General features: G+C 47.6%; 1 protein-coding gene across 1 annotated transcript in view; it reads left to right on the top strand.

Moving 5' to 3' along the window:
* Positions 1-14,249, top strand: part of LOC306942593 (uncharacterized protein) — a 22,053-nt gene extending 7,804 nt beyond the window's left edge. The window contains exon 3 of the mRNA XM_079528600.1: positions 13,840-14,249. Within this exon, the coding sequence (XP_079384726.1) occupies positions 13,840-13,912 (73 nt within the window). The 3' untranslated portion in view covers positions 13,913-14,249. The remainder of the gene's footprint in view (positions 1-13,839) is intronic.
* Positions 14,250-14,637: the final 388 nt, after the last annotated feature.

Raw genomic sequence — 14,637 nt, 5'->3', positions numbered from 1 at the left:
TGTTGAAAACTTTTCAACAAACTTTTCTCATTCTTTTTTTTTTGTTGCATCAATTCACCCAGCTGTAGTACCAAAGAGCACCTTCCTTGCTGTGGATTTTTACTCATGCAGCCAAACAAACCGCTCCTTCCTGTATTCGGTGAAGAGATTTGGTGTGGAAGGAAATAGGATGGGACCCTATAGTATAGGCCTAGTGCTAGGGGACTCAATTAATGTAGTTATATAGGGATAAAGTGGTTCTCTCCACCAGCCAAAGGCGAGGTGAGACATTATGTTTCTACCCCGTGTGTCTGCCTGCGTGTCTTGTGTGTGTTCGAGGCTCATCTTGCTCAGTGTGTGTGTTCTGGGTTTAATCAATATACCAATCACCACCACCTCCTGTGGCTCAGGAGGTAGAGCAGGTCGTCCAATGATCCATGGGTCGGCGGTTCGAATCCCGGCTCCTCCTGTCTACATGTCGAAGTGTCCTTGGGCAAGACACTGAACCCCAAATTGCTCCCGATGTGCTGGTTGGTACCTTGCATGGCTTCCGCTGCAATCGTGAATGTGTGTGTGAATGGGTGAATGTAATGCACAATCTATGTAAAGCGCCTTGGATAAAGGCGCTATATAAATGCACCATTTACCATTTATTTTTTACCAATCAACACCAAACATTTTGTGCACACTGCCAGTAGACCAAGAAAGACTCCCCATCAGCGACAACTGTCCTTTTTAATATCTTTGTGAATGCATTAACACAGACCTATACCGTCCCTCCAGACTACAATAGGAAGGAGAGGCCTGTGAGGTCCCAGTTCATGTGAAAGTGCTTCCATCTGCTTTTTTCCAATACCAGTTTTACTTTGTCAGACACATAAACCCACAAACAGCTACATGTACCAACTATATCCACTTAACTGCCTCATTCATTGCCATTTCCTCTAACCATGCACCTTATGTAGGTATGTAAATATTATGCTCTACTCAGAGTATAATAGAAGATAGAACAGCAAAGTGTTCAGCTGTGGCTGAACCACATCTAGCCAAATGTTGTAACATAGTCAGTTGTAACTGACTATGTTTTTCTGACCGTTTTCCTTTGTTACTTCATTCTATTCTCCATCTTATTCCCTTTCGTGAAAACGGCAAATTATGTAGGTTGAAATACAACTATAAAATTTCACCCACTTTTAAACACATGTAAACCTACACAGATAAAAACAGACACAGTGAGTGACTATGGTTAACGCATGCGTGAATATGTGCACCTCGACACACACAGTCGGCATTGCGACGCGCGTTCACGTGAACCCACAACACAGATATAGACAGAGATACCAATTAAGCAGTGAATGGAGTAAGAAGTATATTAAAGAACACAGCCATAATTCACAAGCAACAGCTGCAGCAGAGATCTGCTCTCCGTGGAGCGCACCGTGTCCAGTTGAACCTTCTAACCGCTCAAGTCACTTAAGAACACATTCTTCCAAAAGGACGGTCTGAAGGCAGCTGTTCTCCGCTGCCTCGAGGGACCAGCTCTGGGGGCTCCGAGCTGCATGAGGCCAGTGCCTTGTTCAAGAGCACCGCGGTCCCTCCTATGGGAGGACTGCAGTGCTGCTGGAGGTGAAACCGTAATGGAATAATAATGGGCCTTGACATTTTTGGATTCTTATTTGATTTCCTGCAGAACCGAGGACTCATTGTGCATTGTGTGCTCCGTCCTCATGCAGTGCTAACATAGAGCCGCCAGCCAGCCGTGCACACACACACACACACACACACACACACACACACACACGCACGCACGCACACACACACACACACACACACACACACACACACACACACACACACACACACACACACACACACACACACACACACACACACACACACACACACACACACACACACACACACACACACACACACACACACACACACACATTTCTCTTGTGGGTTCCTGGGAAATGATCCTCAAAAGGTATAGCAATACCTGGCAGACAGACAGACAAACAGACAGACAGACAGACAGACAGACAGACAGACAGACAGACAGACAGACAGACAGACAGACAGACAGACAGACAGACAGACTCCCCTCATTTAAACTCTGTGACAATCACCATTCCAACCCGTATACTCCCCCTCCCACCGCCGAAAATAGCAGATCTACAAGCTTGCTCGCACAGCGACACAGCGACACGACCAAGTATAAGACAAGACAGGGGTACGACAGCTGCACCTCACCACGGGAAGTGTTTTTTTCCCCCAAGCCTGTCGGTATACGAGAGCAAAAGCAACAGGGAGGAGGCACGACAGACACAGCCCCATTGTGTCCGAGACGGCGAGAGACGAGGTGAAACAAAATGAAGATCTACCCGTGAGCCCCTCACCCACCCACCCACCTACCCACACCAGGGCAAATGTGACAGAGAGACAGATACAGATCAGGTGACACTTTTAATTTCGTTGTACTTGTTGCAATGACAATAAAGATCTATCTATCTATACAGACAGAACGGAGGGGGGCGGGGGGTTAGATTTAAGTGACAAGATACAGAGAGAGACCCCAGGAGAGATCAGAGAGAGGAGAGGAGAGAGCTCAGGGGATACACTTAAGGAGAGAGAGGGGGAGAGAGAGAGAGAGAGAGAGAGAGAGAGAGAGAGAGAGAGCGACGGCTGGAAGGAGGCGGTTTGGAGCGAAAGGGAGAAAGATTGATGGATCGCCGAGTGGGGAAAAAAATAAAAGAGCAAAGAAACACATGAGACTGTGAGTGGAGAGGAACGGAGGGAGAGAGATGGTCTGCATGGGGGTTTAGTGGGCAGGAGGCTAATGGGCCCCGTGGCCAATCAATCCAGAGCCATGGTCACTGTATAGGATAGACAGCTGGAGCCCATCATCCCTCTGATTTATGGACCCTACTGGAACTCATGGCTCTGCCCCCCAGACCCACTGCTTTATGGACCCTACTGTAACTCATGGCTCTGCCCCCAGACCCACTGCTTTATGGACCCTACTGTAACTCATGGCTCTGCCCCCAGACCCACTCTTTATGGACCCTACTGTAACTCATGGCTCTGCCCCCCCAGACCCACTCTTTATGGACCCTACTGTAACTCATGGCTCTGCCCCCCCAAACCCACTGCTTTATGGACCCTACTGTAACTCATGGCTCTGCCCCCCCAAACCCACTGCTTTATGGACCCTACTGTAACTCATGGCTCTGCCCCCAGACCCACTGCTTTATGGACCCTACTGTAACTCATGGCTCTGCCCCCAGACCCACTGCTTTATGGACCCTACTGTAACTCATGGCTCTGCCCCCCCAGACCCACTGCTTTATGGACCCTACTGTAACTCATGGCTCTTCCCCCCCCAGACCCACTGCTTTATGGACCCTACTGTAACTCATGGCTCTGCCCCCCCAGACCTACTCTTTATGGACCCTACTGTAACTCATGGCTCTGCCCCCCCAGACCCACTCTTTATGGACCCTACTGTAACTCATGGCTCTGCCCCCCCAGACCTACTCTTTATGGACCCTACTGTAACTCATGGCTCTGCCCCCCCAGACCCACTCTTTATGGACCCTACTGTAACTCATGGCTCTGCCCCCAAACCCACTGCTTTATGGACCCTACTGTAACTCATGGCTCTGCCCCCCCAAACCCACTGCTTTATGGACCCTACTGTAACTCATGGCTCTGCCCCCCCAAACCCACTGCTTTATGGACCCTACTGTAACTCATGGCTCTGCCCCCCCAGACCCACTCTTTATGGACCCTACTGTAACTCATGGCTCTGCCCCCCAGACCCACTCTTTATGGACCCTACTGTAACTCATGGCTCTGCCCCCCCCAGACCCACTGCTTTATGGACCCTACTGTAACTCATGGCTCTTCCCCCCCCAGACCCACTGCTTTATGGACCCTACTGTAACTCATGGCTCTGCCCCCCAGACCCACTGCTTTATGGACCCTACTGTAACTCATGGCTCTGCCCCCCCAGACCCACTGCTTTATGGACCCTACTGTAACTCATGGCTCTGCCCCCCCAGACCCACTGCTTTATGGACCCTACTGTAACTCATGGCTCTGCCCCCCCAGACCCACTGCTTTATGGACCCTACTGTAACTCATGGCTCTGCCCCCCCCAGACACACTGCTTTATGGACCCTACTGTAACTCATGGCTCTGCCCCCCCAGACCCACTCTTTATGGACCCTACTGTAACTCATGGCTCTGCCCCCCAGACCCACTGCTTTATGGACCCTACTGTAACTCATGGCTCTGCCCCCCCAGACCCACTCTTTATGGACCCTACTGGAACTCATGGCTCTTCCCCCCCAGACCCACTGCTTTATGGACCCTACTGTAACTCATGGCTCTGCCCCCCCAGACCCACTGCTTTATGGACCCTACTGTAACTAATGGCTCTGCCCCCAGACCCACTGCTTTATGAACCCTACTGTAACTCATGGCTCTGCCCCCCCAGACCCACTCTTTATGGACCCTACTGTAACTCATGGCTCTGCCCCCCCAGACCCACTGCTTTATGGACCCTACTGTAACTCATGGCTCTTCCCCCAGACCCACTGCTTTATGGACCCTACTGTAACTCATGGCTCTGCCCCCCCAGACCCACTGCTTTATGGACCCTACTGTAACTCATGGCTCTGCCCCCCCAAACCCACTGCTTTATGGACCCTACTGTAACTCATGGCTCTTCCCCCAGACCCACTGCTTTATGGACCCTACTGTAACTCATGGCTCTGCCCCCCAGACCCACTGCTTTATGGACCCTACTGTAACTCATGGCTCTGCCCCCCAGACCCACTGCTTTATGGACCCTACTGTAACTCATGGCTCTGCCCCCCAGACCCACTGCTTTATGGACCCTACTGTAACTCATGGCTCTGCCCCCAGACCCACTGCTTTATGGACCCTACTGTAACTCATGGCTCTGCCCCCCAGACCCACTGCTTTATGGACCCTACTGTAACTCATGGCTCTTCCCCCAGACCCACTGCTTTATGGACCCTACTGTAACTCATGGCTCTGCCCCCCAGACCCACTGCTTTATGGACCCTACTGTAACTCATGGCTCTGCCCCCCAGACCCACTGCTTTATGGACCCTACTGTAACTCATGGCTCTGCCCCCAGACCCACTGCTTTATGGACCCTACTGTAACTCATGGCTCTTCCCCCAAACCTACTGCTTTATGGACCCTACTGTAACTCATGGCTCTGCCCCCAGACCCACTGCTTTATGGACCCTACTGTAACTCATGGCTCTGCCCCCCCAGACCCACTGCTTTATGGACCCTACTGTAACTCATGGCTCTGCCCCCCCAGACCCACTCTTTATGGACCCTACTGTAACTCATGGCTCTGCCCCCAGACCCACTCTTTATGGACCCTACTGTAACTCATGGCTCTTCCCCCAAACCCACTGCTTTATGGACCCTACTGTAACTCATGGGTCTGCCCCCCAGACCCACTGCTTTATGGACCCTACTTTAACTCATGGCTCTGCCCCCCCAGACCCACTGCTTTATGGACCCTACTGTAACTCATGGCTCTGCCCCCCAGACCCACTGCTTTATGGACCCTACTGTAACTCATGGCTCTTCCCCCAAACCCACATCCACATCAATGTAACTCAAAGCAAAATGGACCCTTATGGTGCCCGTTGTTGTTACACTCTCAAAAATAGTGTTTCTTTTCTATTTCTTAATAGCAAAAGTTTTCATTGTGTTGTGAGCTTATTGAGCGTCGATGTTTGCTATTCGTAGTGTTATTATTAATGTAAATATTACACACGGTGGCGGTGGCTCAGAGTAGAGTGGCTGGATGGTAACCGGAAGGTTGCCAGTTCGAACCCGGGCTCCCCCAGAGTTAGTGTCGAAGTGTCCTTGAGCAAGACACTGAACCCCTAATTGCTCCCGATGTGCAGGTGGTGCCTTGCATGGTTTCCACCGCCATCGGTGTATGAATGTGTGTGTGTGAATGGGTGAATGTAATGCACAATCTATGTAAAGCACCTTGGATAAAGGCACTATATAAATGCACCATTTACCATTTACATGGACGAGACCAAGTCTTGCCACGGACACATTTTGCCCGTGTGTATGGACACATTGATGACCCCTGAAACAAATCGCAAACGCGCGTGCCGTGCGGGTGTCATCCGCGTCAGGGCCGGTCGTTCCTGGCGTGGACGAGCTTCAATAAGTGCATCATCAGCTGTACATTGATTAGCCATAAGCATGGATTGGACTAAATGAGCACTGGGATCGATTGCTCTGGGTTCAGCATGAAAGAGTTACACACACACACACACACACACACACACACACACACACACACACACACACACACACACACACACACACACACACACACACACACACACACACACACACACACACACACACACACACACACACACACACACACACACACACACACACACACACACACACACACACACACACACACACACACACACACACACACACACACACACACACACACACACACACACACACACACACACAGACTCGTGGTCCATTTGATCACCCGCTATACCAGTGGTTCCAAACTTTTTCATGTCAAGGACCCCTCAATAGCCTGCGGAATCCCATTTGCAAATATATGCCGGCTCTAGCAGTGATTCTCAACCCGTTTAAATTCAAGGACCCCCAGTTTGACATGCATTATATTAGTCTACGAACCCCCATTTAATGGCATTTCTATCTCTGGGACCCCAATTTATATTGTAAAATCAATGTTAATTTAACTCAGAGTGTACAAATGGAACCATTTGTACACTCAGAGTTACAGTCCCATTTGGTTCACTCAGAGTTACAGTCCCATTTGTACACTCTGAGTTACAGTCCCATTTGGTTCCTAACTATAATTTAGCTGGGGGCCCCGACTTTGGGAACCACTGTCCTATACTGTCGAACAACGGGAATGAGACAATGAGTCTACATAGTCCGAGTCTTGCGTATCCAGACAACTATTCCACAATCTCCTACTACAACTCCCGAAATCCGAGTAAGGAAGCTGCCATTTCCGTCTTAGAAAATATATTTAAAAATATCTGCTTTTCTGCTAAGCAGCAAGCTATATATGCTTAGATGATTTCTATTTACATTAGGATAAATGTGCGTGACTGTAAAGTCGGAAGTGGGGAGGAGGCTCCACTTCCGCTTTATATTTTACTCATGATCAGAGCTTCCGTTGCTCCAGACTGTATGACGGAAGCATCAGTCTGTCAATGCGAGACTAATGAGTCCATAAAAGACGATTGTTGCATTAAGGTAGCTGCACCGCTGTGACGCTGTCTGCTGTTGGTTTACATCCGAGTCAGACCAGTCTCATATAGAGAATGAAGACTTTGAAGGAAATCGAATGTGTTTCATGAGGTCATAGTGGCGTTGGGATTACACAGTGGTCGGACGGATGGCCAACCAGCCGCTTGGTAAGAGGCATAACTTTAAACCTCATCTTTTCCCTCGAAAGCAAAACCTGTTGTTCAGAATGTGAGTCTTTTACCATAATAACACATCTGTTTACAATCCCACACTAAAAACCAAACAAAAATAGAAAAGCACTGTCTATCTATGGAACTGATGAGAGAAACAAAAAGAGAAGAATTACCTCTCAGCCCACGAACAACTGTGATGAAGATCTGGTGGCCTGTTGTCTGATGGAAGAGCTGGTGAAGAGCTGGTGATGTGGTGGCCTGTTGTCTGATGGAAGAGCTGGTGAAGAGCTGGTGATGTGGTGGCCTGTTGTCTGATGAAGAGCTGGTGAAGAGCTGGTGATGTGGTGGCCTGTTGTCTGATGGAAGAGCTGGTGAAGAGCTGGTGATGTGGTGGCCTGTTGTCTGATGAAGAGCTGGTGATGTGGTGGCCTGTTGTCTGGTGAAGAGCTGGTGATGTGGTGGCCTGTTGTCTGGTGAAGAGCTGGTGATGTGGTGGCCTGTTGTCTGATGAAGAGCTGGTGATGTGGTGGCCTGTTGTCTGATGAAGAGCTGGTGATGTGGTGGCCTGTTGTCTGATGAAGAGCTGGTGATGTGGTGGCCTGTTGTCTGATGAAGAGCTGGTGATGTGGTGGCCTGTTGTCTGATGAACAGCTGGTGATGTGGTGGCCTGTTGTCTGATGAAGAGCTGGTGATGTGGTGGCCTGTTGTCTGATGAAGAGCTGGTGATGTGGTGGCCTGTTGTCTGATGAAGAGCTGGTGATGTGGTGGCCTGTTGTCTGATGAAGAGCTGGTGATGTGGTGGCCTGTTGTCTGATGAAGAGCTGGTGATGTGGTGGCCTGTTGTCTGATGAAGAGCTGGTGATGTGGTGGCCTGTTGTCTGATGAAGAGCTGGTGATGTGGTGGCCTGTTGTCTGATGAAGAAGAGCTGATGAAGAGCTGGTGATGTGGTGGCCTGTTGTCTGATGAAGAGCTGGTGATGTGGTGGCCTGTTGTCTGATGAAGAGCTGGTGATGTGGTGGCCTGTTGTCTGATGAAGATCTGAACTCTACAACACAGCAGGAAAGAAGAGAGTGAACAGAGTTTAGTTTCCATCGAGAGAAGCTCAGTCACACTACCGGTCCAACATGACGACAACAAACCAAAGCCCAACCAATACATCAATTTGGCCGATATATCAGTCATCAAATTTGGATGACGTACTGTAGGTAACGACAATTATGCAGAGCCCACGTGTCCCACACACGCGCGCACACACTTAATATTCTGTGTTCACACCTGAATGACCGCATCACTCATCATCGTTCACCTTAAATCATATGGCTCTGCACAGGACAATGCAATATCTGTTCTTTCACTTGTACAATCTGTCCTCTTTCTAGACAGGGGCTCGGTTTGCATACACAATTATATCAACGACCAAGCCAGCCAGCCAGTATAGTCAGTCAGCCAGTATAGTCAGTCAGCCAGTATAGTCAGTCAGCCAGCCAGTATAGTCAGTCAGCCAGTATAGTCAGTCAGCCAGCCAGTATAGTCAGTCAGCCAGTATAGTCAGTCAGCCAGCCAGTCAGTCAGTCAGCCAGTATAGTCAGTCAGCCAGCCAGTCAGTCAGTCAGGCAGCCATTCATTAGTGGGGGGTACAGTTCTTCAGATCTGGCTGGGTCGTGGATCCGTTACTTCCCAGACTGTAGAAAAGGGTCAATGCACAGAGCACAGATGGCAGAACCTGGGCTGTGCTTTGGAGAAATCCAAGTTTGCTCAGGGGTGGAGCGACAGAAGGTCGAAAAGGCAGAGAGGGAGACGGGGGGGGGGGAGAGAGGGAGAGAGGGAGAGAGAGAGAGAGAGAATGGAAGGAAGGAAGGAAAATGAAATGGATCTGGCTGGATGTGACGGAGGAAATCGAGCAGAGACAAGACAGTTGTTTCCACAAACCCGTGCACGCCGACTGAAACACATTGATTGGGATTTGGCTAGAAAGTTGCATCACTTAATAGGTCATGAGGTATTCATGCAAAACGTTGCATTGTAATAGTTATTATTCGTCACTTTGATGATCAGCCTTAGCAATGGTTCCTGTGACCACTGTGTAATTTAGGGCTCGCTCCAGCGAGCACACACTAGTTCTCTACAGCCACTTTCTTTTGGCATCTATGATCTATAACTACTTCCACATACTTTGTGCTAGAAATCTAGTTCAAACTTCAACATGTCAGCTTTAAGCAGTTCTTTTTACAAATGTTTATTTTTCAAATGGCCGAAATGTGTATAGGGCTGAAGTGGTTAATGTATATGTTTAGTAATAATAAACAGAAACTAAAAAGTAAATAGTAAAGTTTTCAAATAAACTAGACCGGTGCCCGGCTGTATAGAGCACCGAGTCGGTAATGATAGAAGTTGGAGATCCATGCCCCACCCGGCTATGCAATACCCGTTGTACCCGTGTCAGAGTACCCGTTCCGCCCATCTGTCTGTGTCCCTTTTATGCCCATATATGGAGATTTCTGTATTTGTCTCTCTGTGTCCATTTATTCCTATATGGAGGTCTGTGTCAGGCATGCCCAAATATGGAGTGTCGAGTTACGTGGATTACAACACGTAGACAGACGTACAGAGACATGGTGCATTTGTGACCAGATTTGACTGAGAGACTGCCATCGCGCAAATTACCGCTTTTCACCAGAGGAGATTTTTTATTTATTTTTTAAATGAGTTAATAGCACAGGCAGACTCTTCACATACTAGAGCATGTCTGAAATAAGTGTCAGAGCTGAAATCGACATGTAAATATGAAATAAATGCCCAAACATGTAGCTAGGTGTAATGTTAGAGACCACAGCAGTGAACCTTTCAAGCTGGTTTTCTCAACTCGCATTTTTCTGCAAGACATTACTCTATAAGCCATATCTCCAAAACTGGTGGGTCAAACTGAACAACCAATATGTCAATTTGAAGCTATGATTCCCTGCTTTCATATGACGTGAAAAAACGAAAATTCAAAAAAAATCCAATGGCAGTCCCTCAGTCAAATTTAGTCACATTTATAGATAGATGTAGTGGAGTACAAACAAAGTACAATATTTGGATCCGAGAAAAGTAAGTAGTAAAAGGGGAAAATAATTAAAAGAATTGGAAATTGGAAATACTCAAGTAAAAAAATACAAAGAAACTTGACATTGTACTTGAGTAAATGTACTTAGTTACTTTCCACCACTGTCTTTAATGCGTTGACATTGTGAACAGTGAAAGGCTGGCCTCTCGGTCGGTGCTACTGGGGCAGAATCACCCACTGAGCTCAGTAATTGAATGGTGCTGTTCTGAGCTCAGTAATTGAACGGTGCTTGCTCTGCCGTCATTATTCAGCTCACCTCCAAGGAGGCAGAGACCGGAGCTCAATAATGAAGGCTTTGGTAATTATTTAAGTTAGCCGATTTAAGTGCTGATATCTAATTATATTGCTGCCATATTACCGTGAAACATTTTAACACTCAGCTGAGAAGAGAGAGAGTCGAAATTCTTGGCTCTGAATATCGGCCACAAACAAACCATGAGATTTGGAGTGACGCTTGCATCGACAGCTTCGCCTGAGAGAAACACATCGTTTTATCAAAGGCTAAATGAAATGAACCTGGCTTATACAGTATAACATATTATACAGTTGGGTGCCACCGATAGTGTCCCTTATCATTTGACCCATTTAGGCCTGACCTCAAAACTTTTAAAAATCCTTCTAAATCCTGAAAAAAATCCTTCTACATTTTCACGATTTTTCAAAAATAGCAGACCTACAAGCTCGTAGCGCGCCACTCGGTGGCGCGCTATGAGCTTGTAGATCTGCTATTTTTCAATAGCTAAATTATAACATGTTTAAAACACCAAAAGGGGTTCCCGCCCAAAATGGGTTAACTGTCCTTTTGCGCAGATCACGCAAACCTCAGCAAAAAGAAAAGGACAATATCGATGGCCTCCAACTGTACAGTAGTTCAACACAGTATCCTCTTGTCTGCCCCCCCCCCCCATGTAATGTACTGACTGAGCAAAGAATGTAAATCAATTATTACAATTAACAGCTTATTCTTGTTCTCAGTATGACATGTCAGTCTGCATTGCAATTACAGGTATAGCTATTTAATTGTACATTCTGTGGGTCTTTCAAAGCACCCCAACATGCAAGTGTGTGTTTGAGGGTAATGAGGAATCCTGGCAGGTGTGTGTGTGTGTATGTCTATGCGTGCACCTCTCACCGGGCTTATAGCCTGCTCCTTGACGTGGCCGGCACACTCTCAGTCTCAACAGCTCTTACGCTGGATTAGCTGCTGTTGACTAAACTGATATTATTTAATCATTTAGACTCAGGTTGTAAATCCATTATTGTTTAGTCCATAAAAACAACTCCAACCGGAAGGAAGTAATGACATGATGTTCCTGGACAGAGCCAGCACTTCACAGGTGCTGCCAATCTGCGTAGCACCTCGGCCAATCACAGTCAGGCATGCAGAGCAGAGTCCCTCCTACCATCCATCCAGCCTTGCGTAATGATAGAAGTGGTGTGTGCGTGCGTGCTGTGTTGTGCGTAATGATAGAAGTGGTGTGTGCGTGCGTGCTGTGTTGTGCGTAATGATAGAAGTGGTGCGTGCGTGCGTGCTGTGTTGTGTGTGGCCCAATGGCCACATACTGTAACATTTTATACTCTTCCTCAAGGTCTCAGGTCCAACTTTATACATGACATTTTATTCAGTATTTAACTACTTAAGAAGACAGCCAGGAAGCAAGCTTGTCTCGTCAAACCACGCACGTGACACTCCCATTGAAAATGAATTGCGAGCCGTGCGACACACAGAAGACACAGGAGACACCGAGGAGACAGCTGTCTCTCAGTGTGTCAGGAGTCCTATAGACTTATAGAGTACAATCTGTCTGCTTCAATGAACTTTATTGACGTCAGTATAGGGTCCGATTCTACCTGACACCAGGATCTAAAAGTCTCAATGTTTCAGTAGGGAATCAAACCTCTACCATACAGATTGGTTAAAATCGTATTTTATTCATTGAAATAAGTCATGGATTATTATAGTTCAGTCAGGACAACTCGTGAATGGAATATATTGAATATAAAATGAGCAATATATTTATTATGGTTTGGTGATGAATTGGATCTGCTTTTTAGGTACTCTGATCAAGCGCATCAGTCCCAACCATAGGGACTCCGAATCCCCCGTACCTAAACAGCAGATCCAAAACGACAGGTGGTAGCTTGGGTGGAGGAGGGTGAGCAGCAAAAATGTAAGCAGCGCAGCAGTATCACAGCTGCAAGCAAGCAAACAGGATGAGCAGTGCAAACTTCCAGTTTAAATAGCTGGTATGACGATGGAATGAGTGTGTGATTGGACGAAGTGAATCATGTGAATGAGGCGGCAGCCCCAATGAACGGCCGCCGGCAACTAGCACTGAGTTTCCTGACTGAACTTGCTCTGCGCATGTCTGTGACAGGCGCGATGCTCATTTCTTTTTAACATAATGAGCTGGATGTTCAGGATGGACCCACCCCCCGTTCTCAACACGCCGCAGCGCCGGTCCCCCCCCCCCCCCCCTCGACCGACGTGTGTTTACTACATCGACCCGTCCGGTGAAACATGAGCTGGTGTGACATAAGGCGACGTGCTGAACAGGTGACAACACCCAGAGACACCCAGGCGGGGGGGCGGGGGGGGTGTAGCTTACTGTAGAAAGTAGTATAAGTCACGCACCAGATGGTGTCCAAGACGCTGACTTGGCTCCAGGAGGCAGAGTCCACGCGCAGCAGATGGGGACAGGATAAAAGACGAGCCAGGGAGACAATGAAACAGCAGCCCAGTGGAACGAGAGAGTGCGTGTGTGTGTGTGTGTGTGTGTGTGTGTGTGTGTGTGTGTGTGTGTGTGTGTGTGTGTGTGTGTGTGTGTGTGTGTGTGTGTGTGTGTGTGTGTGTGTGTGTGCTAATTTACATCAGTTGTGTTTGTGCCAAGGAGCCCAAATTGATATAAATGTGTCCGCCTTCTGGAAATGTTTTGTGCCAGAGAAGATTTGATTAAAAAAAACACACACTAAGACACTTTGAAAAATGTTACAGCACAAACTTTGTAGATCTGCTATTTTTGAATAGCCAGCACGTGAATGGATGGTTAACAAACACTAAAGCATTTCAAATAACTAAAATATGACTAAAACTAAATTCAATTTTATTCAAAAGACTATGACTAAACTAAAAATCAAGATTGGCTGCCAAAATCAACACTGCTTTGTGATTCCTACTTTGAGTTTGAGTATGTCAGATGTCTTCCCAAACAGTGAAACTGCACTGTGGCTTTCTCTTTCTCTTTGAACAGGTGGAGATATCGCTGGCAGAAACTGCGGGAGAGAGTGCCTCAAGTGCTGAGAAGAAGATATTTTGATGACTGATATAGCGACTCATTTTTTTTATTGTTTTTATGTGAAAAGCCATTTTCCTTGCGAACAGAATGCCTGTGATGTCTCATTTCCTGGCTTGCTCTGTCTGTCTGTCTGTCTGTCTGTCTGTCTGTCTGTCTGTCTGTCTGTTTGTCTCTTTCTCACCATAATATGAGCTTTCTCTAGCCTCGTCAACAGAACAAACTTGGCACCGAAGGCCAACACTCGATATGTACACATTATCTGGGTGACAAATTGCTCTTTTGAAAAATGGAAATGCCTTCTCCAATTTGAGTCGCAACAAGAGGGGGAAACCGCCAGGTTTAATGTCAAGGTCATCGCACGGTGTCAGCGGTTCAAGAATGGGTCGGGGGGAATGTTAATTAGGGGGGAGACGAGGGGGGGGAGAACGCAACTTTAAATGCCACACAGATGTGGTAGCTTGCCAGGGGAGAAAAAAAGCCTTGTAGAACTTCCACCACAAGGCCGGGCTATAGGAGCTGTTAACCCCATCAAGTGTTGTGTCGACTGTATACGTTTGGCTTGTTGTGAATATGAACCGTGGAATAAAGTTCTGCTGAAACTTGACTCTGAAAATACCCCAGCCTATCTTGTTTTTCAATCTCTCTCCCTCCCTCTCCCCCTCCCTCTCTCTCTCCCTCTCCCTCTCTCCCTCTCTCTCTCTCTCTCTCTCTCTCTCTCTCTCTCGGTCCACACCCCTCCACAGCCCATCTGGC

Source organism: Electrona antarctica, assembly GCF_951216825.1.
Source record: "Electrona antarctica genome assembly, chromosome: 18".
NCBI lineage: Eukaryota > Metazoa > Chordata > Actinopteri > Myctophiformes > Myctophidae > Electrona > Electrona antarctica.
This window is presented reverse-complemented; position numbering and strand designations above follow the sequence as displayed.